The 25,000-nt window shown below is 40.4% G+C and overlaps 4 protein-coding genes across 6 annotated transcripts; 2 read left to right on the forward strand and 2 right to left on the reverse strand.

Moving 5' to 3' along the window:
- Positions 1–463: 463 nt before the first annotated feature.
- LOC119891080 (transcriptional repressor p66-alpha-like) lies at positions 464–3,613 on the forward strand (the record flags this gene model as incomplete). 2 transcript variants are annotated; one of them, XM_038702408.1, is given in 4 exon segments in its annotated part: positions 464–725; positions 1,121–1,545; positions 1,640–1,898; positions 2,388–3,613. In XM_038702408.1, coding segments are annotated over 4 exon segments (1,086 nt in total), but the record flags the coding sequence as incomplete, so codon positions are not given.
- An 869-nt stretch (positions 3,614–4,482) lies between these two features.
- On the forward strand, positions 4,483–9,394 carry ndufa13 (NADH:ubiquinone oxidoreductase subunit A13). Its single transcript, XM_038702407.1, has 5 exons — positions 4,483–4,633; positions 7,861–7,939; positions 8,046–8,117; positions 8,221–8,290; positions 9,147–9,394. The coding sequence occupies exons 1-5, from the start codon at positions 4,501–4,503 to the stop codon at positions 9,264–9,266; spliced, it is 474 nt and encodes a 157-aa protein (XP_038558335.1). The 5' UTR covers positions 4,483–4,500; the 3' UTR covers positions 9,267–9,394.
- Positions 9,395–11,722: 2,328 nt separating this feature from the next.
- cirbpb (cold inducible RNA binding protein b) lies at positions 11,723–15,047 on the reverse strand. Of its 2 annotated transcripts, none has more exons than XM_038702406.1 (7): positions 14,919–15,047; positions 14,065–14,175; positions 13,827–13,933; positions 13,548–13,659; positions 13,298–13,448; positions 13,159–13,217; positions 11,723–12,637 (listed from the first exon to the last, which is right to left on the reverse strand). In XM_038702406.1, the coding sequence occupies exons 2-7, from the start codon at positions 14,162–14,164 to the stop codon at positions 12,624–12,626; spliced, it is 543 nt and encodes a 180-aa protein (XP_038558334.1). In that variant the 5' UTR covers positions 14,165–14,175; positions 14,919–15,047; the 3' UTR covers positions 11,723–12,623. The 2 variants fall into 2 exon arrangements, with proteins under 2 accessions (XP_038558334.1, XP_038558333.1); XM_038702405.1 differs by having other exon boundaries at positions 13,527–13,659.
- A 1,567-nt stretch (positions 15,048–16,614) lies between these two features.
- Positions 16,615–22,592, reverse strand: LOC119891081 (midnolin-like). The gene is made up of 8 exons (XM_038702410.1): positions 22,515–22,592; positions 22,120–22,379; positions 21,932–22,019; positions 21,772–21,834; positions 20,438–20,998; positions 20,146–20,251; positions 17,738–17,986; positions 16,615–17,337 (listed from the first exon to the last, which is right to left on the reverse strand). Exons 2-8 carry the CDS (start codon positions 22,365–22,367, stop codon positions 17,174–17,176), a joined length of 1,479 nt encoding a protein of 492 aa, XP_038558338.1. The 5' UTR covers positions 22,368–22,379; positions 22,515–22,592; the 3' UTR covers positions 16,615–17,173.
- Positions 22,593–25,000: the final 2,408 nt, after the last annotated feature.

Consider the following 25,000-nt stretch of genomic DNA (forward strand, 5'->3'; position numbering starts at 1 on the left):
TCGGGCAGAGGTCTGTTGTCTGTTCCAGAGTCTCGACTGAAAACTAAAGGGGACAGAGCGTTTGCTGTCAGGGCCCCGAGGCTCTGGAACAGCCTGCCCGAGGAAATCAGGTCGGCCGATCTTATTTGACTTTATTTTATCCCTTTTATTTTATTCTATTTTACTTATTTTATATTTATCTTAACCGTGTATTTTGGTCTTTTCAATGTTTTCTTGCTTGTATTGTTGTCTTTGGATATTGTATTGTTGTCTTTTGGATATTGTATTGTTGTCTTTGCACTTGTTGAAGCACTTTGTAACTTGTTTTTGAAAAGTGCTCTACAAATGAAGATTATTATTATTATTATAATTAATCAACATTGGTAATTTCTGTGTTGCTCAGAGAGTCAAAGATATTCTGATCTTACCTGGATGTTTACAGTACACCTGTCTTATTTCTTCTCGTCTGTGCTTATTTTCAAAGGCCTCACCATCCAGTTTGAAGGGCTCTTCTTCAGGAAGCAGCGGCATGTCTGTGGTTAGCATGAATGACTCTCCAGCCAGCCGCCAAGCTGCAGCTAAACTAGCCCTGCGGAAACAACTGGAGAAGACCCTCCTGGAGATTCCCCCACCCAAGCCCCCTGCCCCAGAGTTTAACTTTCTGCCCTCTGCAGCCAATAATGAGTTTATCTACCTGGTGGGACTGGAAGAAGTGGTACAGAATCTGCTGGATACCATTCACAGAGGTGCGTGGGTTTTCTGTTTCTTTTCATGGCTTTTGTTTACATATAGTAGATTTTAGGTTATAGGTTAGGTTAGGTTTTTCTTTGTTTTGCATGATAGTAAACGGAATATCTTTAGGTTTGGACTGCTGGTCGGACAAAAGAAGCAATTTTGTGACATCTGTCAGATTCATCAAAAATGAAAATAGCCATTCGTTTCAGCCCTAGATGTTAGGATTAGATGTTGGATCTGTTTCAAACAGGTGTTAAAAATTGTCCTGCCCATTTTTATGGAAAAAAAAATATTGTCTATGTGTAGCTAGAACTATGTGTAGTTTCTAACTACTTCTTTGACACCATACGAGCACCTCTGTCCGTTTTCATTCAGTGCCTCTGGTTTCCCATCTCTCTCCATCCAGGAAAGACAGGTGTAGCACTGTCAAAGCCCAATGTCAGAGACCCCTTCATCTGCACCCAGTGCAACACTGACTTCACCTGCCGCTGGAGGCAGGACAAGACAAAAGGCGGGGCAGTCCTCTGTGAACACTGCATGTCATCCAATCAAAAAAGGGCTTTGAAAGCTGAGCATACCAATAGGCTGAAAGCTGCATTTGTCAAAGCACTGCAACAAGAGCAGGAAATAGAGCAGCATATTATGCAGCAGACGTCCTCACCAGTCTCCCACAGTAGCTCCTCGTCCTCTTCATCTGCCTCTTCAGCGATGAAAGTAGAGCAGCTGGTGTCTCAGCAGCTGAAGCAGGCTCAGGCCAGAGCGTCGTCCCTCCAGCACCACCACCAGGCCAACCGAGGAGCCAACATTCTTCACCGTCACTCAATCAAGCAGGTTAGAATCAGTTTATCTTTCAAAGAGAAATAACTTGGGCGGTCAATGCTGCTGTTATCTCAGAACTGCCCTCTGTGTCTTTAACTCACCTCAGAGCTCCCATGGCCAGCTGTCCCATGGTGTCTCATCAGTGGGGTTGAGGGGCGTCCCCCACTCCTTCTCCTCCTCCTCCCAGCTGCAGAGCGCGGTGGCGGCTGCAGCTTTGGTCAGCCGGCCAGGTAAGCATGACCATGTTTCCCACCGCTCTGTCCAGAGTTCAAAGGTGAGCAGCAGTGGAATCGACGGCGGCAGGAATTTCAGCGGAGGTAGTTCCTCATCCACTGCATGGAAGAAGCAGAGCAACAGCAATACAGGTAGACTCACATTAATACCAGCCCAACTCTGGCACCTGACATCTGCTCTCATTCAAAATTCCTGTCTGGTCCAAAAGCAATCCTTGAACATCCTAGTGCCGTCTTTTTTTGTGTAGTGTTAAGGAATCTCACACAAAAGTTGCAATCTAGTATAGTGTCACACACTAGAGAAAAAATACAGTTGCAAAACATGCGGGAGGAAATGTTTTCGGACAAGATAATCCCACTCTCCAGTTCTCTCCCTGCAAGTGATCTCCATCTTCCTACTTTATTCCCTTAGTTTGGTAGTGTCATAATTTTTTCCTGGTGCTTCTACTATACCTTTAGAGTAGAATGTTTCCTTTTTTCTCTCTTTGTGTCTGTCTGTGTGTTGTGGGGACACAGGTGGCTATGTCAAATGTGTTTTCTTATTCAACTCAAAAACGTCCACAACTGACAGCATGCAGCTTGCTCCTCACCTTGACCTGCTTCTCTCTTGCATGTTCACAGGAGTCACTATGGCCTATGTGAACCCCAGCCTGACAGGTCACAAGACGTCAGCCACCGTCGACGCTCGTCAGAGGGAGTACCTGCTGGACATGATCCCCTCTCGCTCGTCGATCTCGCAGACTGCAAATACATGGAAATAATTGAAACCGTACTCTACTATTCATTAGTAGTTTTTGTTAGAGTTCCTCAGTTCCAATAATACGGTCAACAGCAACCCCCGGAGGACTGTTAAGCAAATACAATCTCCTAAAGTGAAGAAACGTTCCTTCCTTACCTTTTGTATGATTGTTGTTTTAGTTTTATTATTTTGTATTGTTTATTTTGAGATGCGCTGTTCTTTGGTAATTGTGCAGAAACCGTTTTGATTATAGTGGGGCAAAGAAAAAACATATACTTGAAGGGCTTCCCTGGGTACTTGTGTCCTCCAGACTGGGTGGTTCAGTCATGGTGTGATAAGAGGTTATGTCTGCATTGAGTACTTTGATAAAAAGGAGTGCTCTGCCATGATGTGGGTCAACCTGACCCAACCTTTTGACACTTGAATGGTTATAATCATACCCAAAAGTTCACATATAACAAAATACACCATTTATTTTAAACAAAAACAAAATAAGTTGTAAATGTTCAGTACATCACCCCTGTAGTTAAATGTTTGAATTTATTTTCTATTTACAATAAGTTATTTTTTTTGAATTGTTGTTAAAAATCACTCAAAATATTGTGGTTTCTACAAATGAAGAGTTTATTCTAGCTTTGTTTTTGTTTAACAGCATGCCTACCCTTAAACCCCTCTGTTCATTTTGCACCTTAGCTGAAGAAGCATGGTGTCATTGCTCAATTCATCTGTAATTACCATCTGTAATTTGCTTATTTTATATTAATGTCAACATTGTAAGATTATTTTGAGTGTTATGCTGTTGCTGAAAAAATGCAAATTGAGCTGACTTTGTCTTACTGGAGCCACAGATCTTGCCTCCGATATATTCAACTATAATTCCTACTATTTGCGACATATACTTAGCCCTGAATCAGTTCTTAAAGGGAAGGTCTCCCAGCTACCAAGATCCTGGAATACACAAGAACATCTTTATCTCGTACTCCTAACCATATTGTGTAATTTCTCTACTTCCCAATTTTATCTGCATTGTACAAACTTATGTTAACGTTTTATTTGGTTTACTTTTTTCCTAGCTCCTACAGAAATAATAAAAAATATAAATTTTAAATACATGTTTTCATGTATTATGTGTGGATAATATGACACTGGTATTACATTTCATCTAGAAACAAAACCTAATGGTATGACATTTTCAGTGCTATAACTCTGCAAACTTCTGCTACACTACATTTCAGAGGAAAATACATAAAACATGATCAGCTAATACAATATGATTTTACAGATTAAACTGCCCAACAAGATATGAAGTAGTTAAAATACTAACTATACCTCAGCCATCTACAACATTGCCATCCTGCATACATGTTTTTGCACCACCCATAATAATACAAAAGTACAAAATGTATCACTGACAGGGGCATGTAGATGCATTAGTGCTTTAGCTTTTGACACTTGAAGTGCATTTTGCTTCTGTACAATACTTTTGTACTTTTACGCCACTCTGTGGTACTGCTGCATTTATTTAAGTTAAGGATCTTATTACTTCTACCACAGTGTTAGATGTGAACCATTAAGGTCATCTGTCACAAAAGACAATATTTGTGCTTTGCATGCGCTTGTTTGGTTAGAAGGCAGGTTTATTTGTGACATTTTGTAATTACCTTCTGCTACGTGGCAGACAATATACAGTTCATAAAACAAAAATCATAAAACTGGTAGGCAGAAATAAACTAAATTCATATGCCTGTTGTTAATGTGAATGTTAATTCATATAAAACAGTCACTATGAAAGCAACGTCTACAGGATGAATTTAATATGGAAACTGGCCACCTAGAAGCTGGGAAGTTTAAAACATCTAAACCCCTAGCTATAGTATGTCTAGGTTTATATGGACTTTTGTAAATTGATTAGGATTTAGTACGGTCAAGTTCTCCTCCAGACGGGTGGGGGTGATAGAGCGCCGCAGAAGCTTTTACGCACGAGAAAAAAGCGTAATGACGTCACCATCGTGTTGTGTAGAAGGCTGGAGGAAGATGGCGGGGTCCAAGGTGAAGCAGGACATGGCTCCTCCGGGAGGCTATGCCTCGTTTGATTATAAGAGGAATCTACCGAAGCGAGGACTCTCGGGTACTTTCATTACATACTCAGTTACCGAAATGTACAGATTCATGCACGAGTTCTTGAGTATGCCAAGGTTGTATGACACTTGCTACTGACTAAACAGCGGCTAATGCTAACGGGTCAGACACAAGATAATGTACTAAAATAAAAATGTTAAAGTTGATGGATGCTGAAACAGTCATGCCTGTTATATGGGGGAACAATATATGTGTCTTTAACGGTGTAATAGAAAAAATGTTTAAGCGACTAAACAACACTTTGGTGCGAATTGTTATTGACAGTGATGATAGCTGCATGCTAACTGGCTAACACTGGCACTTGGTTAATTGCATGTTAAGTCAAACATTGTACACTGTTCTAAATGAGCTTTTATTAAATGCAGTTAACGTTAATTACAACAGCTTTAAGCATAGACGGCCTAGTTGCTGTGATTGAAATGTACTTCTTTCAATCTAATATCTTTCATTTGACTGTGGCAGGTGTTGCACTTAAATCTGAATAATCAGATGTGTGCACCTGCTGGCCAAAAATGAAAGAACAAATCTTTTCTAATCATACTTTGACATATCCTTTTGCCAGTATGATACGTACTGGGTCTGTACTGGCATGTCTGCCTCCTGTTTGGAAATATACAAATGTCAGAAGGATTGATAGAGCACATAACAAATGTGAAAGCTGCTCAGTTTGGGATGACACAGAGTTGGAATAGCAGAATTAGATTTGTGCCTGAGACAGAATCGTTAGTTTAACAGATGATTCGAGCATGCAAGAGGATTTGTGCAACTACATTTGAGCCAGCAATAGGGATTCTCCTGCCTCGCTCACACTCACTTTTGGCAGTATAAATCCCTTGTATGGAAGTCTATTGATGACAAAACATTTGCGAGAGCACAAATCAAATTCTGCAAGAGAACAATTGAGAGAGTGCAGGCATGGATTCATAAGGGCAGAATCAGATATGAGCATGCAATCCCGATCATGCACGCACTCTTTTCTGAGTCTACTTTCAATTTTCTCCACTTTTTTAGCAGCTTCTGAACACTTTAGATTGCAAGACTTGCAAACTTTTGAGGACACACCCACAGCCGGGCTTCATGGCTCATGTCTTTCCACATAAGGAAAAAAGTTCAAGCTGCTGAATTATTATGATGTTGCTCCTCTGTATTGTATTGAACAGGTGAAGCTTTCAGTGAATTCTGACTGCCAAAAGTGTGCGTGAGCAACTTTGATCATTACAAGCACAAGAATTCCTATTGCTTTCTCAAATGTAGTCATACGATTTCTCTTGCATGCTCAAAGAATCTGTTATGCTCCTGATTATGTCCTCCCTTGCACACAAGTCTAAATCTCTTCTTACAAATCCTGTGCACTTGCAGACGGAGTAATGCTTCAGTTTGTTTTGTGCTCTCTCAAACGTTTTGGCATCAATATACTTCTGTACCCCTGAGCGTAAAATCAAACAGCAAAACGTCACCTGCTCAATTTGACCTGGAAGTGAAGGGTCATGCTGTTGGACCTCTTCCCCTACTTTAAAAATAAAAGCTGGGAGAATGGCGCATTTTAACCACTAGATGAAGACAAAGAGCAGTATTGGCGTCTGTATTGTAGAAGAGTCAAATTCATTTGAAAGTACTTACTAGCTATATCTGATTTGTGGACAGATTAGCTGGAATCTGACCCAACTCTATGTGGGAAAACCAAATCACTTGAAATACTTGGTAAATTTCGAGGTCCAGACCCAGACATGCAGAAGCAATCTAACCTTCCCGGCACTTTTCTGTGCCGCTACATGATGGATAAAAGACTAATAGGTTATTAATGAGGTTACATATTTACCTACAGTTTATCTCTCTTTTGATAAACAAAGTACAGTCTGTAAGCACTGTAAAACGTTTTGTAATGGCACTAGCTGAATTTAAGTTAATTGGTTAAGAGAACATGAAGGTTCGCTGCGGTGTAACACTGGATGTGGTTGTGAGTTGGGACTACTGTTAATAAATTCTGTTACCCATATACATCAAGGGCTGTTAAAATTATATTGATGAATGAAACTAGATTTAAAGTAGGGCTGGACAATAAAACAATAATAATTATCGCAATATAATCTTTTTCAATAACAATATAAGAAATGTTCAATAAATATTAAATGTTTGATTTTATTCACTTGAATCATTCACCAATTAGGACTTCATTTTTTTATTAAGATGTTTTATTTGTTGAGGAAAAAGGACTGAAAAAAGCTTTTACTTAATTTTACTCATGCATATTTGTTGAGAAAGATTTTCTCATATAATTGTTTTGAAGGTTCTACCTCAGATTTGTGAAGTGATCCACTGTTTGACATCAAGTGTTGACCATACCATACCACTCAGAATCAAAAATCAGCCTTTAAACTCGAAAGAAATAACGATTTCATATTTATCGTGATAATTATCGATATCGAAAGATATGAAACTTTTTATCGTGATAAAATTTTTTGGCCTTATCGTCCAGCCCTAATTTAAAGTTTATTTTGGCCTGTAAACAAAAAGACAAAAAAAGAGTTTCTTCCAACAACACAACCAAAACACAAAAGGTAGTTTGTGTCGCATCATTTCCTCAAACAGCTGCTCCGAGTATCAACTTATCACCTCTGCAGGTGTAGAAGCTATTACTTTCTTTGACAACCTTAACATGCGCCTCGCTCTCTAGGTCTAAACTGTTGGTGACAATAAAGAAACTGCTTTCCTAGAATCTGCAGATGGCTAAATGTGAGTCGTTTGTTGTGTGTGAGTTACAGGTCAGTTTCATGAGGCTTCCTCTGTGGTTGTGTAGCTGAGCGGCACTGCCAAACAAATATTTGTAGCATACATCAAATATGTCAAACTGGTTTGATCAGTAGCTCGGTGAAACTGGTTTGATCAGTATCTACGTGTCTTATGATAGTGTAAGCCACAGTTGCAATTATTGTTTTTGTTAGGTTTGTCCTACATTCACTGTGGGTAATCACAGAAACAATTTTAATCCTGTATGTGCCTTGTACATATGAATTGACAATAAAGTTGACTTTGACTTTTAAAGACACTGCTTTGCAGACATTCATCATCTTATAGACAGGTTACTACTTTAATGGATTACATCTTTATCTGAAACTGGCCTGATAATGTGGTTGGGATGTAACTCAAACACCAAATCATCTGTGGAACAATACAATAATGCCTTAAACTGTCACTAATCGATTCTTTACTCAACAGGATATAGCATGTTCGGCATTGGCATCGGTATCATGGTGTTTGGTTACTGGAGGCTTTTCAGGTGGAACAGAGAAAGGAGGTAGGATCATTCTTGTTATGCTTTGGGTTTAAATGTTCATTTACAATCTGTATAATATTTTACAATCAGGTTGGAACTCATGGTGATGTGTGTTTGTGCAATGCAGGCGCTTGCAAATTGAGGAGATGGAAGCCAGAATAGCTCTGATGCCCCTGCTGCAGGCAGAGCATGACCGACGGTGACTATAAAAAGTCACACACATACATGTTAACTTTTTAAATCTGGTGGTTCCCCCCTCATGCAAGACATTTATGTAACTGCTGAATTTCCCCTCTGGCCAGGACCTTACGGATGCTGAGGGAAAATTTAGAAGAGGAGGCGATTGTCATGAAGGACGTTCCAGGTTGGAAGGTAAAGAAAAGCTGTTAGCTTGTTTACTTTTTAACAGTTAAGTGTTTGAACTCTTTTTGGGTCAAATGACCTGTATGAAATTTTAAATTTATAGGAAGCGTTCATTCTCATTAGATAAATCGGTCAGCTATACAGTATGTACTGACAGATATAATTTTACTTTTGATCCATTTAATTATACATATGTCTATCACTAAATCCATAGCTGGTTTACTGACTACATTTACACATTTATTACTATTTGAAAGCATGTCTATTTTTCTTAAGCAAACATTATTGTTAGCTAACATTGCTCTACTTGTCTTTGTATAGTTAGTGTAACTAAGTAGTAGCTAAGGTTGATGTTCAACTGTTTCTCTTTAAAATGTTCTATCATTACAAACTTTATTCTTGGAATAAAAATAATAATACTAGCAGGTCATTTTTGATCCACTTATGGAAGAGTGTAGGCTCCAATTACCTCTTAATTGTGTTAACAGTAATAAGCTTTATTGGTATAGAACAATGTATGGAAGATAAATTGCAGCAATTCATTTTAGTTTACCTGTGAATATTCGCAACAGATATTGAAAAACAGGCTATTAAATAAACAAGACAGAAATCAAATATATGTAAAATGATAATCTCTAGTAACATTTCTGAAGTACTCCTGTTGTCCATGAATCAATATTATAACTATATAAAACAATCACATACTGAAACTGCCTGGCAGTTTGACAATAATACATGCAATCCTCATGCTGTAAGTAAACATCCTAGCAGCAGCAACTTTCTACTGAATTTTAGTTTTTGGGGGGAGTAATGTCATTAGATCCAGATGCTGGTTAACATCGGTCTCTCTTCAACACTCGTGCAGGTTGGTGAGAGCGTCTTCCACACAGACCGCTGGGTCCCCCCTCTGTCAGAGGAGCTTTTCAACCTCCGGCCCCGTGAAGAGCTTTTGCACAAGCGTTTTGGCTTCTTGTGGTACGTGTAAGCACCACCAAGACTCAAGTGTCCTGAGCTCCAACACAATCCACAGCCAGTATCACAGGCTGCTGAGCCCTCGCTCAATTCAGCTTGTAAATGTTCAATAATAAAAGTATCTCTTTTTCTGTACCTCATCATCCGTTTATCACTTGTCATTTTTGGTTTGGTATGAATTTCACAGCATAAACCTCTCAGGTAAGATCATGTCCAATGGTGGGACGAACAGTGGAAGTACGGCACAAGCTATGGTGCATTATTAAACTAAAGGTTTAAAATGATCTGGACCTTGACCAGCAACATTAAAACGCTGCTTACACAAATACATCCGGTATGATGACAATATCATTGTATGTCACACTGAAATGTATAAATTTTTATATTGCATCACTTATCTTTCACCCCCATATCACAAATTGAACACAGGCTCTTTTGGTTTTGCCAAGGTCTATAACCAGTTGAGTTAAGATACTTAGCTTATCCTTTAAATTGACCAGCTTGAACTAAGACCATTTTGACAAACAGAATAACTTGAGCACAATGGTTTGAATTTCAGCTGATCCCATGCACATTACCTGGGCCATACGTCATTTAACTAATCCTCAACTGCCTTAGTGAAAGCTTGGTGATAAACAGGTTTCAGAGATTTAAGGGACCTGGAACTCAAAGGTTGGCACTTCAACTGCAGTGGTGAAAAGTAAGCTGTAGTCACCCTTTCTGTATCTGACTTGAAGCTTTGATCTCAATTACCTGTTACTGAACTGTAACAAGTCTAATCTGACAATATGGAAGTATCCCTGTGTTTTGGGTGCATCTCACATCATCTAACAACTTATCTCCATAACTGGAGCCCACTAAATAATAGAGTTTAAATGTAAGCCACCCAAGTAAAATTTCTCAAGTACTGTGTTAAAGAAAACAGAATTAGCAGTTTAGAGTTGGTTCCTCCCCCAATTTTATTGAATTTCCAATACAAAAAAGCAAACATCGCTCAAGTGTCAGTTACAATTAAACCGTAATTTCAGTGTAAATGACCATTGCTTGAAAGGGACTTCATTCAGAAAATGTGAACTCAAATTAAGTCACTAGAGTACACAGTCATCGCACCTGCTTTCTTAGGTCAGACTTTGCATTACAGCCATTACACTTGGAAAATGTCTCAGGCAAGTCAATGCTATATTCAGAGACCTTGAACTTGTAGTTGGCAGGATCCTCCCATCTAGCCACTGCTTACAGATGCAAGTTGGACCTGAAACAGCAGTAAGATTTTGATCAGCCAGGGAAATTTAACTCTGCCAGAAGCAGAAAGATGGCTCAATTCTTTTACATTAGAGATTTTACCTGATAACTGCATCAAGTCACTGCCATCTAAAGCTGCACACTTTAGTGAGGACAGTCCAGAGAAGATTCAGAAGCCTCCAACAGTCAGTTTATTCTAAAGAAAGAGATTAAGAGATTGATTAAGCTCGGTAACTAACATTTGACATGAGAAAAAAGTCACAAAACGCATGCAACCCTATTCATGAGTCTGAAACTCACCACTTAAGTGTACAAAGAAAACTGAATACAGTCTAGACACCTTGTGCATCAATTAGGACTGTTGTGGGACATTACTGGAGCAAATTTGTGGACTAATGCAGTGAACAGAAGTGGACTGAGCACATACTACCCACGACTTAGAGGCCAATGCTTTTTTTGGTGGATTCAGGAGGTGGAGCACTACAATCCAGAGGAGCATCTTAGAAACATTTTCTGAATGGACTTTATGAATCAGGGGAGAGGCCGTGGCATGTTGTAGTCGACATCTGAAGCAGAGGACTAAAAACGTCTAACTTGAAGGTATTCATGGAAACAATGAGAACTGAGTTTGAAGGATGTGAGCAAAGCAAAAGGAGATTTTTACCTCACGTGCATTGGCCTACTTTCTCCACATTTGACCTAGGCAAGAGAGCAGCTTTCATCTCTGATGAGCACTTGTTGGTAGGCGCAACACTTCACTCTCCAAGGACTTGTAGGTTTTTGAAGTAGCTGACCTCTTGAATGTAATGAAGCATTAACATGACCAGACACCAGCTGATGTTTTCCCAGCATTTCCATGTGCTACTTTAGGGCTAAGTCGACCCTCACTTTAAGTTTGATCTCAAATCACTGAAGTAGTAACACATTTGGCTAATCAATGGTTTTCAGACCGGTACAGTGGTAACTGGGCCAAAAACCATTTTTAGTTATGAACTCTTTAGGAACCCAGACAGGTTAAGCTTTCAAATTAGTGGACTTTCTAAAAAAAAAAAAAAAACACCCAATTACTGCTTATCCCTCTACACTTTTTCAAGACCAGCTAAACTGCCAATTTATGACTGCCCACTAAAGAAATCCATGTGTACTTTAAGCGCTTCGAGCAGGTGACTTTGTTCAACGCAGCAATTAACTACCCCATGCGAGTTTTGAAAGGCAAAAGAATCAAGATTATTTTCCACAGTCTGTTTAATAGGCTCCATGAAGCCAAACTGACAAAGAAAAAAGTTGATCATACAAAGAACATAAAGTACAAAACTGTTCCCGGTTGAGATATTACTTTGGGGAAACGAAGTTACATTTTTTCAATCACTTAAACAAGATTAGTCCATTTTACAGCACATTTAAAATGCAGATGTTGAGCAGAGCACAGAAGATACCTTGGACAGACTTCATGAACAGCCGGCCACTTCGGATGTGTAGTTCACCAGTCTGAAAGGAATTCACTCTTTTGGGAAATTGAACACACAGGAGCCTCAGCGTAACTAAGTTTTTTTTAATAGTAAAAGGAATTTAGCATAAAATCCCCCAAAAGCCTATTTAGAGTAATTGATCTTTCCTCACTCAGTTTAAACCTGGCAAGAGGTCAGTCAGTCAGACTGAAGGGGAAATAAGTAGGAAACAAACAAAAAAACAAACACAAGCCCCATCGGATATTTCAATATAAAAAAAACTTAAGGAATCAAAAAAAAATAATCAGGAAACACTTTAACGTGCTGGACAAAAAGAGGTCTACCGCAAATGGTAGTGTCTGTTCCAACGAAAAGCCATGTGGAGAGCTGTCGTTTGATCCCCAAATCGGGACTTAAGTACTAATCAGATTACACAAATGCCTTTTAGTTAACAAACGACCTTTGAGGAATAAAGATGCCCAATCAAGCATGGTAAGAGTCTTGAACTGTAATTTGTAACATGGTTTGTTAAGGAAAGGCTACATTTTTTTTTTTTAAAGATGCTTGAGCTACTACAACAGAACTACAAACTAAGGTCAGCAATAACACGTGGACATTTCTTGAGGAGCGCATCTTTGAAATACAGCCAGCCAAGTGATGATCTTGAATCAGGGAGATGTTTACTCGTGTGCAGCTGAGGATAGGAAGTGGGCACACAGGTAAAGACACTGAAAGTTCCAACACTGGAGTTTCACAACATCCCCTTCAACCCACCAGACAGTCCAAAAACCCTCCCTCAGTTTTTGCCTAAGGGGCTCCATCAGCTTAGATATGAGCAGTAAGAATAACAGTGTTTCATTGTTCATCACCAGCCTCGTTATCAGAGTGGGACTGGGGGACTAGCAGAATTTGGCAACCGCTTACAGAGTGGAGTCAACGTGGGCTCAGGTACAAAACTGAGGGGCATACATGATACAAAACTTCATATGTTGGGGCTGTGAAATTGTCTTTAATGTACATGGCGCCTAGTGAGATTCGATGACACTCATTCTAACAGCATATAAAATGTTTTGAAAAATCACAACGCGTGTAATGTTAAATACTGAAATATAACCATCAAGTTCAGTGTCTAAATGTGGGTTAATTTGGTGGCATTTGAAAATGACAGCCCCAACATAATGCAACATACACAGTACAAACATCATTGATGCTTACCATAGCCATCGTATCCATCGCGGTAGGTTCCAGAGCGGTCACCATATGAACCCTGACCCCTGGAAATTAAGTAAACAAGAATTATTTCATAGGCTTAGGCAAGTAAAAAATTTAATTCTCAGTCATTTAAAACACTTACCTATTTTCTCTGTATCCACCGCCTGATGAGTATCCTCCTCCGCCACCACCACTCCTGTAGCCGCCGCTTCCGAAGCTCCTGTCGCTACTTCCGAAGCTCCTGTCGCCATAACTCCTTTCACCATATCCCCTGTCTCCGTTGTATCCACCACCTTACAGACACGAGTACATTCATCACCAAGGTGAGTAAAATGGTTGTAAACAGCAAACAGTCCTAAGCCAGTTCTCACCTCTGGCATAACCTCTCCCACCTCTTCCCCTGGATCCGCTGAATCTTCCACCCCGTGGTCCTGAGCCGAAACTTCCTCTGGAACGTCCGCCCTTGCCTGCTTCATCCACGCGAATAACCCGCCCATCTAGACTCTGCAACACAAGTTAATGCAAATTTAATTCATTTTTCCCAGATTCCAAGTGGCTTAAAACTGACTTTTTTAAAATGTGCAAAAAGTAGTAAAAATGTTTCAAATAAGTTACAAAAACGTATTTTTAAAAAAAAAAAAAAAAAGGTTAATGCTGTAGTGTCCATTTACCTTGCCGTTCATGGCGTTCAATGCATCTTTGGCATCTTCTGCATTATCGTACTTCACAAAGCCGAAACCGCGAGATCTTCCCGTCTCTTTGTCTCTGATCACGTCCACTAATGGAGGAAATAGTCACATTTATTTAGCACATTTAAGTATTTTCAAACAATGGTTTAAATAAAGTTTAATGTGGGTACAGCAATGATTTTAAACCGCAAAAGCAGTGAAAGGCTTAAAGAGGATTAACCTTTTTCAATGGTTCCGTATTTTCCAAAGGCCGAAGCCAGTGTGTCTTCGCTGGTCTCGAAGCTCAGCCCTCCGATGAACAATTTACCTTCGTCCGACATTTTCGGTATATCTAGGAGAAATACGACACAATCACCCAAAGCAAGTGCACACAATATAAATTAAAGTCCCATTGCTTTAAAAACATCGGCAAATACCGTCTGCTCACGCAGTACGAAAATAGGTCAGCGATCCCGTGACACGAAATGGCCATTATATGCGTATTTGGTACTTAAGTTTATTCTGCTGGTGTTTAACGATTCATTAATTCCGACTTTAGCTAGAAAAAAACCCGCATTGAACTCGTTAAAATTAATCGCCGCTACAGCTAGAGGCAAGCCGAGCTAGCGTTAGGCTTCAGGCCCGTAAACGTGGTACCATTAAATTAGCGGATTAGCTAGCTAGCTTTTTCCTTCCAGCGCCATTTTGTAGCACCGAGCTCATGGGGCTCCCTTTTGTTTCACCGACCTAGCGGTTAGCTTCAGATGCGGCTCGACGCCTTGTTTTCTGGGTTACATAACTGTTCAAATAATCGAATAAAATACTGTAACAAATGTTCCTTCAGGTACAGTTTCCCAAAATAAAATACAGCAACAATGCAAACCCTTTTAGCACCAACCGTCTGGTTTTCATCCCTATGAATTTAAAAGCCTGAGTAACGTTAAAATCTTTAAACTATTGTATATTTATTAACAGGCCAAAAGCTAAAATAATGCTTTAGGAACAGCAGATTTATGTAAACATGTCGACTACACACTAAAGGTAAAATTACCGTGAAAACACATTTAAAAAAAACAATCCTGAAATGGTCATTACCTTTTCACTGGCTGGTATCAACTAGTTGAGACGCGGGGCTGCAGACCGAATGAGAGAGGAAAACCAGCGCGCTCCGCTTTTCACTGCTCTGAACGATGACGTCTTCTTCTTTTGCATTATTGGCGGGTCATAAACAAAAATGGCGGGTCCACAGCGCCACCTGCTGCCCCGGAGAGCGAAACTTCATGTCGTGTTGCTTTATATTTTGGCATGCCAAGTGCTGAAGCACAGTCAAGATGGAAACTGTTTCTCACTTTTTATTGTCAGGATGAAACCATGTTATCATCTTGTTGCTGCTGTTTACATTCTCCCCAGGCGCAAAAAGAAATGCACTGCGGAATATTCTGGGTGTATAAGTATATGTGTATAAATAACTATAGCCTATTTATTGATTTATTTTATATGTTGCCATATTTGAATATAGGCTACCCTTAATTATATGTTATGTTCTGTGTGTGTAGCATGAAACAACTACACATTTCGTTTAGTTGTACAACCTTGTGTTGTATAATGACAAATAAACAACCTTTTTTTTTATATACTCTGATTTGTAGCCTATAATAATGTATAATGGCTTCTTAAAGAAGAAGTAAATAGTCTATGCAAACATTCTTCTTTACAAAAGTGAAACTACTGGACACAAACTGTCTCCTAGTGCAGTTTTAAAATGTCCACTCCCTGTGTTGCCTATGTGCTAATTACCTACAGTTTTGTATCAAACTCAATTTTAATTCTTATATATACTATACTTCATGAAAACAATTTGTACAACTTTCAGTATCATACTACAATGTAATAGTTATTTTATTAAAAAAGCTGTATTACAGCCGCTCTCTATCCAGGTTGACAAAACAATTATGATATTCTTTCCCAATTTTGTGAGTGCTTCATTGAACTCTTTTGATTCCTGGCTGTATTTAAAGAGGCATTCAGCCCCACAGTCTTACCCACTCTCTGAGATCACAGGTAGATCACAACCTGATCTACCTTTTGCCCCTGTATAGGCCTCTACTCCAGTGGCAGCCTGCGACTACTAGGACTGTGAGAAGACAGTTAAAGGAGCCCGCATGAGGCTGTGCAGGGCTGCTTTCAAAACAACAGACTGGGATTTGCTTTGTAACTAACATGGAGAGGACTGATGAGCTCATGGCCTGCATTAAAAGAGACATCAGAGTTGGGGACAGGGAGGGGGTGAAACCAAGAATTTAAGGTGAGCATTAAGCAGGGCAAGGACAGCTACAAGGAAGCTGGAACAAGAACTCCTGCATAACAATGTGAAAAATGTGTGAAGTAGCATGATGAGTATCAATAGCCACAAGGAGACTGGTGGAAGAACTGGGGGAGGGGTGGCCACCCCTCCCCCAGTTCTTTGACCATCTGCTCGCCTCAGCCAGCCTGTTTTACTGCCCCCCTCCCCAACGGATTCTCTCCACCGACACCATACCTGTCCTCCCCCCTGCAACACTAAATTGGCTTGTTCATCCCCCACACCAGCTCTCCCAATAGAACCACTTGGGCAATCACACCTAGGCCTTCACAGTGGGGCAGGTGAGAAGAAAGCTTAGTAACCCCCACCCTAACCTGCCTGGTTTTTCACCCTTTCTGTTCACATGCTTACACTTTAAGATAAAACAATTGTGTGATAAACGAAGGCAGCAATGTTACGTATCTAAAAAGGACTTGACACACAAATATGTCTTATGTTTTTCCAATTGTATCCTTTATTCTTGGCACCCCCCTTCCTTGTGTTTACATTTTAATATTGCATAAGTAAAACATTTTAGAGGAACACCCTCTGCACAGAACAAAAGAACACAGTTTACATTCAAGACATGTACGGTTAAGGCATTGGAATACATAAAAAAACATACAGAAAGAGATCTTTGTACAAAACACCAAGATGTTTAACATGAAAACATATATTGGAACCATTGTGACATTATGCTACATAACAACGAGAGCCTTTGTCACTGAAGGACGTACTCGGATGAAGCAACAGTGCAGTGGCCGCCACAGGAGTCATACTCCTTGGATCTTTTGAGCTTACATTCTTCAGAAATGCTCACAGTGTAAAAATAGCAACAAACATCTCCCACTCCGAAACCTTAAGTGGCCCAGAGTGCACTTCACCCATTCCACAAGGTCAGGGGTCAGGCTCTGGTTTCCATGATGGTTCCTTCTAGTCATCGAGGGAGGCGCCCTTGCTCATCAGAAAGCTGATACTGCCATCACAGTGGGTAGTTCTGTCTGGGAGACTAGGGGCGATACTGGTACGGGTGAGACGTAGGTGAGAGGTGCGAGTTCCTGCGAGTCCGCCTGCGAAGGCGCCTCTGATGCATCAAAAACTGCAGGCGCTCTAGCTTACAGTGCAACGCTCGATTCTCCTGTGTGGATGTGTGGAGGGAGCAAGTCTCCTCGCCTACAGTAGAGGGAAATAAAAAACACATGTTAGACATGCTGCACAAAAATAAAGCGTTTGCTTGGTGTCATGCTGTCATAAACACTTAAATGTATCACAATTGCAGGTCAAAAAGTCTACAACGTAACAGAAAAACTGAGAATGAAGAGAAAGCAAAAGAGAAAGTAAAAGAGGTTAATGCCTTCACACTTCCCCCAGTGGTGTGTGACTAAACATGGCCTTTTATCACAACACCAAAAGTCATTGGATTACATTGGTCATTCAGTGTCACGTAAGCCAACTTAAATATATATTTGCATAATGAATGTATTATGAATGCAATTTTCAGTACCTCCTCCAGTGTTCAAGTGTATTATATTATATATTAACTGTTTACAACAATACAGTGGGTGAAGCTCACCTGGAGTTTTACTGAGCTGCTCAGGCCTCTGGGTCACCAGTGTTTTGCTTTTTGCTTTACTTTGCTCCTCTGCTGTGAGGGGGCAGCTGACCGAAGGGTTTGGAGCAGGACAGTGCAGATGAGGAAGGGTGGGTCGAGCCCCCTGGTGGCGGTAGGCAGCCCTGAGAAGGTCATTGAGGATCTGCAGAATGACGGAGATGCCACTGCGAAGATGGCTGCTGCTGCTCTGACTGCAAGGAGCCAGAGTGCCTGATGGGAGAAGAAGAGAGCAGGGGAAAGTGAGAGCGGATGAAAAGAAGAATTAGTACAAACTGAGACAGTAGAAATTAAAGCTGAAATGGTTAGTCAGTTGATCGATTAGTGGATCTGATTTAAATGCCACTACTTTAATAATCGATTTTTTTAGTCAGTTTTTTTCAAGCAAAAATCCGATTGTTTCACTGGCTGCAGCTACTCAAATATAATGATTTGCTGCTTTTCTTTGTCATGGTAAACTGAACATCTTTGGCTTGGACTTCTGCATCTCCTCTGGTTATGGGACATTATAATGGGTTTTGCACCATTTTCTGACATTTAGTAAAGAAAAAATGTAATCCGATAATTGATCATTTAATCAGATTATTCAATAATGACAATAATTGTTAGTTGCAGCCCTAGAAAACACAGCTGAGATGTTGTTAAAAAACAGACCTCTGTTCAGTTTTTTTCTATTCTCCAAGGACAATCATGTATCTTGCAGTAGGCCTACAGCATGTGACATGATCTACTTGACTCGCAGTACTATACAGTACGTTTCTGTGACTATCATTGTACAGTGTATATTCAAAATATTTTGAAGATAATTAACATTATGGTCTATTTATATTATTTATTGTCACTTATTCTATTTAGTGCATTTTAGTTATTATAGTTTGGATTTGAAATTGCATTTGTTTTTTGCCTGCCTCACTCCTTTAAGCCGAGTTTTCACCAAAAATAGTCCAAGATCTAGAAATAAAAGGTTCCTTCAGCCCATTGTTGTGTTAGATTAGGCAAATTAACCAGCTGACAAATAGGCTTACCCCATACAAACCGATAGACATCTTTATTTAGCAGTGTTGGGCAGCGTGTTGTCATTTGAGAGTAATTAGTTATATTACAATATTACTGTAAAATAAAATGTGCTGCATAGGTGGGTTGTAATGATGTGCAGAGTTATATCAGGTGGATTGGGTGGGTCTCTGTCAAAAAATTAACCTTCTGATTAATAGCGAGGGAGGGGTAAAATAGGTTGAATATCTCCCTATTAATAACGACGCTGTGCGCATTTATGCACGAGGTACAGCAGCATAACGTCATTGATTAATTGAATCTCCCGACACTCCGACAGGATCGGTCAGGAAGAACTGACAGCAGCCTATCTAATCAACAAAGTAATTTGTTAAAGCACAAACACATAGCCTATATAAATCTATTTATTTATGAGCTACTGTCTTGTTAGTTAGTGCCTGCCTACAATCTCGATCATCGGATTCCTGCAACAGGAAATAACGTTATTCTTTTACTCATGCATTTGTTTTTCTGGTGCCAAAATTTTTCTCCGTGTTGGTGAATTATTAAAAAAAACAAAACACCACTTAATTTCAGGTTAAAATTGTAACGGGTATAATATTACAGATTTTCTTTAGTAATGCTTAATGTTTATTACAAATTTAATGACAAACTGGATAAAGCCATCAAGTTTTTAAAATTACTCCAGCACAGAGAAAGAAACACAAACATAAAATCACAACACTTTTGAAGGTCGTTAAAAAATTTCCAGGCGACAAGAGCTGTAGATCAGCTGGAATCATCCACATCTGTATTGGCCTGAATTTCTAACACACTGTATTACCTGTTGTAATCAGCTGGTCCATTTGTTTTGGAGAAGAGGAGACCGACTTCGGCTCCATGTAGTAACCTCTTGACTGATGAAAATGTAAACTAGTACTTGGATTAACTCCATCAGCTGTTAGCTGCAAACACACTGCTGCTGGCCGGCTGCTATTTCCGAAAATATAATATAAATATAATACCAACAAACAGTCTCAGGTTGACATCGGCAAGACTTGTGTGTGCTATTTGACTGTTGATTGTGATCAATTGGTTTGCAAACACTCTACTACCCCCTCAGCAGGGACTGTTTGGGGGGTAAAAGAAGGACACTGAAACTTAATTTAGAACCTGGTTCCTGTGGAAACGCAGTTGGTTCCCCCAAAGGTTCCTACTTCCGGGATATAGATCCTGCGGTGGAAACGCAGCTTTAGTTGTTTTTGAAACAGGGCTGCTGTAACACCGCAGTTTATCTATCTATCTAGATTAAACTAATCAAAAACGACTGTATTGTCATTGTGCTGTTATGTCATCTTAAGGCCTCTGCTCACACTTACCAGAAAAAGTCCCAGAGAAGAGGCCTGGAGAGTGATTTACAAAACTGTCAATGACTGCTCCTGGCTGCTTGCACAGATCTGCTGCAGATGAGGCATGAACATTTCCCTGTAAAACAAGAAGGAAAAGATAATCTTATATTTTCCCCATCCATTATGAGAAACAAACTATTAAACTATAAACTGGACATTTTGAACTCTAAACTGGCATGTTATGCAAGTTACTGTATGTTACTTATACATTAATTAATAATACAGTGGTGAAACCTTGCAGTAGAAAATGCATAAGGCTAACCTCTTTGAAGGCTGAGGCTGGCACTGGGCTCTGGGGTCCAGGAAGGAAGCCAGTGGGAACAGGAGAACAGACTGGTGTGGCTGCTTGTGGTGGACAGCTGGGACGTGGACAACCAGAAGGCAAAGAGGTTGAAAGAATAGGGGAAGATGTGTGCGTAGAGTGGGGAGGACAGGACTGATGTGGAGATGAGTGGTGATGGCAGATCACACCAGAGCCAGTGGTAGATGAGTGGGAAGTGGGTGCTGTTGAGTTAAAGGAACTTCTGGGTCTCAGAGGGCTAAATTGGACTGAGGATGTAGAGTCTGAGGTTAGAATAGATTGGGAAACTGGTGAGGTATTGGATCCTGTGGTGTTAGTGGACCAAGCTAAGGGAGAGCTGCTCATCCTGACTGCTGCGGGCAGTCCAGTCTGAAGCTCGCTGCAGCTCCCTGCTGCCAAGTCCCGGTGCTGCTGCAACTCCTCCACGTTCTGTGCAGACAGCTGGAGCTGCACATACATCATGTGAGCACCAATTCCCAGGTTAATGGTCAGAGGAGAGCGCCCAGACAGGAAGTCACTGATCTGAAGGATAGTCAGGGAAAAAACCCTTCAGAATTGAATTTACAATTCTTAAGATCAGTCTGGTTCAGTCCTGGTTCATCTGATGCATATAGTTTAATAATAATAATTAATACAAGAGAGGAGGAACTGGTTTATCAGTTTACACACAGCCAAATACACTCTCTTTGATTTAATAGAGACAAAAGTCTGTGTTGGATTACATTCACGCATTGTTTCCTGTGAATTTAGTTCTTTTAAATTTGAAATGCTGGAATGGCGTAATCTGTCAGTAACCATGAAATCTACTAGCCTATATAGAGGAATAGTAACTAATGAAAGTAAATACAGTGAATGAGTAGAGCAGAAAAGGTGCCAGACATGAACAGAAATAATATGAGTGAGTGACTGAGTGTGTGTGTGTGTGTGTGTGTGTGTGTGTGTGTGTGTGTGTGTGGTGTGTATGACTGTAAGTAATCAGATATAGTGGGCATTTCCTATTTCATAGCCTACATACATACATGATCTAAACAAGAAGGTGTGGGCTTTTCTTTTCCAGTAACAGCGGAATCATATACATACATCATTGAAAACCACGCATTTCGAAATTGTGTCATTTTGATGCATGATACATGGTTTTTACAGGACAGTAGTGAGATGGTGGGTTACACCCTACTCCACAAAATGTGCAGAAAACACACATAGACCAAATTCTTCAAGATTGCTAACCTTGCATCTACATTCAACTAGTGTCTGTTTATTTACAGCACAGGGTTAGAAAGACATGAACCTCTCACCTGGACTTCTGTTAAACTTTGTAAAACATCCATCATAGTTCTCTCAGCTCCAGCAGTCGAACACTGCGACAGTAACAAAAAGGTGCCCTGTGATTAAAAGTAGCATGGAAGAAAGTGGATATATATTTTCCTAGTAGAACAGGTGCACTGTCTTACTTACTACTAAACCAGCTTCAATGACAGGAACCAGGGTCAGTTTGCTGCCATCTGCAATACCCAGCTCCAACAGTTTTCCTGAAGTCAGCTTCCTGTCACATTATATATTCATGATACATTGAGTAAATAACATGATGAAGAAATGTGTGTTTGATTCTACATGGAGCACAGCATCATTGTAAGATAACTCACCTGTCTCTATAAAGGAGGACGATTCTGTCTGTTTGCAGTCTGAGTTTTTGGGAGATGTGCGTCCTCAGTCCCTCCACAGTCTCTCCTCGAGGGACAGTGAGCTCCACCGGGCTGCCGGTGGTCGAGGTGATGGACAAACGCATGGTGGGCTGAGCGGAGGAGACCCCTGCCTCGCAGCATGCAGACCGGCCCGGGGTAAAGCTACAGGGGCCCCGCTGCTGCTGCTGCTGCTGCTGCTGCTGCTCCATTTAGCTGACTTACTGTGAAAGATCCAAATTAAAATCAGATTCTGGTCGCTAGATTTAATAGTCTTTTTAGTCTTGCTCCTCATTCCTCAGTGGACAGTGTGCAGCATTTCCGAACATTAAATAATGAAGATTATAGAGCGGTTTTACCACAACAGGATGTGACAGTTCCTCTTTCTGGCGCACCTCCACCGAACGTAAAACGCCTGTCAATGTTAGTGTAGGCCCCGCCCATCAGGATACACAGCCAATCAGCGAGAGCCTCCAACACCAGTCAGCCTGTACTGTCCAATCAAAACGCCCGCCTTCTCACGTGACTCCACCCTGTTTTGTGCCTCACTCACCATTCATAAATGATGCAATCTGCACCGGTCTACAACATCTTGGACAAAATGTCATCATGTCGAAATGCCTCTGAGACAGGATGTAATTTGTAATGTTTAATAATTATTAAGTGTATTAAAAGCCTCCCACAGATAACTCACAATATTTCTGTGCTAGTCCTATAATGACTCATACTCTCCACCAAATCAGAATCACAATCAGCTTCAGTGCCAAGTAAGTTTACATATAGGCTACAAGGCCTACATGGAAGATAGATTTTACCTTGCATGAAGATCATTATAGCTCTATTATAGCCTACTTTAGGGGGTTTTGTACTGTGACACACTTCTTGTGTAAAACAGTTGTGTAGGCTACTGCATATCAAAACTGCAAGCACATCTGGAGCTCCTCATCATCCAGGATAGCCTACTAGCATACTGGATAGTTGCTCTATCAGTCGGCTGCAAAGCTAAAATGTGTCCTTTATTGTCTATTTAAATTTTTTTTAAAGTGATTGTTTAGAGAGAGTTTAAAGATAGAGGAGGTCATGTGGTACAGATTGCAAAACCCTCAGAGACAAATGTGTGATTTTGTGTTAAATAAATAACATGGAATTGACTTTCAATTACACACGTGCCAACTCCAAGGCACATTGATGTAGCTACAATTCACAAAATAAAACTACAATAATAAGATACAATGCAGCCTACATTCCTGCATATTTGTGGGACATTTGAAGTTGTTAAAATATCCCAAAATGAAAAAGAAGAAGTGATTTCAAATTACACAAATAGGTATTGGAGTCAAGTCAAGCAAGTACATTTTATTTAAATTGCTCAAACCACAACTTTGAATTATAAAGGATGTCTTTACATTTTTAATTTCAGTCTGGTTAAGATCAAATTTATAAATAGGGTTTGAAGAATATTCTGAATCATCCCTCCATTTTTGCTTTTCAAGGTCACATGGATGCTGGAAGCTCTCCCAGCATGCACTGGGCTGGAGGCAGGGGAAACACCCTCACCATCTATGGATGCAGCAGAATCTCACTCCAGCGGGAGGACACATTCACAGACCGCGACTACCCTTTGTGCTCTGCAGTCCTTTTTCATCCTCGGCTGTATTCAGTATTCATGTCCCACCTCCTGGTCCACAGCAGGCCCTTGGGCTGTACCTGTCACACGATGCACAGCGGAGAGGAGCAGCTTAGAGTAAAGTGACGTAGGAAGTCGGGGAGGGCAGTGAAATGCAGCTAATATGTGTCTCCTCACGGTGACTAAAAATAGCTACACCCACAGCACCCCCACTTCATCCAGCCTGCGTCACTCCACTCCCTATCACCTACCTCCCTTCCTCACCCCACCTCTGCACTCACTCCTCCCCACACTCTCCTACATGCAGACATGTTTGTCTTATTGTGTCTTTTCTGTCTGAAAACCACCAACCTGTGCAGGATGTGAGGAAAAAAACAAAACTTTGCATTTTCTCCTTTTCTGTTCTGTTTTTCTTTGCATAGCAGTTTCAGTTGAGTATTTTCATCTCTATTTGTTTCTCTCTCTAAGTGCTTATGTGCTCTATAGATATGCTCTAAAGGTATGAGAGATATCCTTGAGATTACTGTGATGTAAATCAAATTCAAAACCTCATCTTAATCTTTGTTGAACTTCACTGAAATTCAAGAGGAATTCCACACCAATCTCTTCTTGCTGAACTTGATGTCCCAGTGAGAGTTTGATGGAGATCCTCTCCTCCCTGGTCACCCACCCGACTCCAACACTTCACTGAGATGAGCGAGAAGGAAGAAGTTGCTGCTGTACATTCTTCGGGCCTTGCCAAAAACAAATCGACAGGATGTCCCGCTCTCCAGAGCATGCACAGACGCAGCTCTGACGTCAACTCTTCCAGGAACACACACTCACACAATCACTGCGTTCATCCTCTCCTCCACATTCCTTCCACTACACAGCCTCTCCTGGCATCATTTCTCTCATGTTTCAATCCTCTGGTATGATGCACCTCAGAATCCCTAGAATTTCAGAGACAAAAATGTTGAGTGTGAGGAATCAGTCCTGAATATTAATCACTGATAGATGAGAAAATCATGAAATGGCTGTCGTGTTAAGAAATTTATAAACATTTATAGAAACATAAATGGAGGAGTGCATTTATGGCTATACTAATTATTTATATCCAGTGTTTATTTTTATCTGGAGCATGAACCAATGCCACATACCACAGCATTTAGTCAGCCCTTGGGCCTTTTCAAATGTCCAAAAGTCAACAGGAAAATACATACAAAACAGCTCAAAAAC

This window comes from Micropterus salmoides, unplaced genomic scaffold (assembly GCF_014851395.1).
Source record: "Micropterus salmoides isolate LMB-PRFRI ecotype aquatic unplaced genomic scaffold, ASM1485139v1 Ms_hic_scaffold_699, whole genome shotgun sequence".
Classification (NCBI taxonomy): domain Eukaryota; kingdom Metazoa; phylum Chordata; class Actinopteri; order Centrarchiformes; family Centrarchidae; genus Micropterus; species Micropterus salmoides.

Bases quoted from the DNA above. Each gene is read 5' to 3' on its own strand.
- ndufa13 (XM_038702407.1), top strand. From the start codon at position 4,501: ATGACGTCACCATCGTGTTGTGTAGAAGGCTGGAGGAAGATGGCGGGG. The intron at 4,634-7,860 runs GTACTTTCATTA...TTTACTCAACAG, and splicing joins ACCGAAGCGAGGACTCTCGG to GATATAGCATGTTCGGCATT. The intron at 8,291-9,146 runs GTAAAGAAAAGC...ACACTCGTGCAG, and splicing joins AGGACGTTCCAGGTTGGAAG to GTTGGTGAGAGCGTCTTCCA.
- cirbpb (XM_038702405.1), bottom strand. From the start codon at position 14,164: ATGTCGGACGAAGGTAAATTGTTCATCGGAGGGCTGAGCTTCGAGACC. The intron at 13,934-14,064 runs GTTAATCCTCTT...TTCCTCCATTAG, and splicing joins ATACGGAACCATTGAAAAAG to TGGACGTGATCAGAGACAAA. The intron at 13,449-13,526 runs GTGAGAACTGGC...CGTGTCTGTAAG, and splicing joins TGGGAGAGGTTATGCCAGAG to GTGGTGGATACAACGGAGAC.
- LOC119891081 (XM_038702410.1), bottom strand. From the start codon at position 22,367: ATGGAGCAGCAGCAGCAGCAGCAGCAGCAGCAGCGGGGCCCCTGTAGC. The intron at 22,020-22,119 runs GTGAGTTATCTT...ATAATGTGACAG, and splicing joins GTCCTCCTTTATAGAGACAG to GAAGCTGACTTCAGGAAAAC. The intron at 17,338-17,737 runs GTGAGCTTCACC...CCTCTACTGTAG, and splicing joins GCAGCTCAGTAAAACTCCAG to GCGAGGAGACTTGCTCCCTC.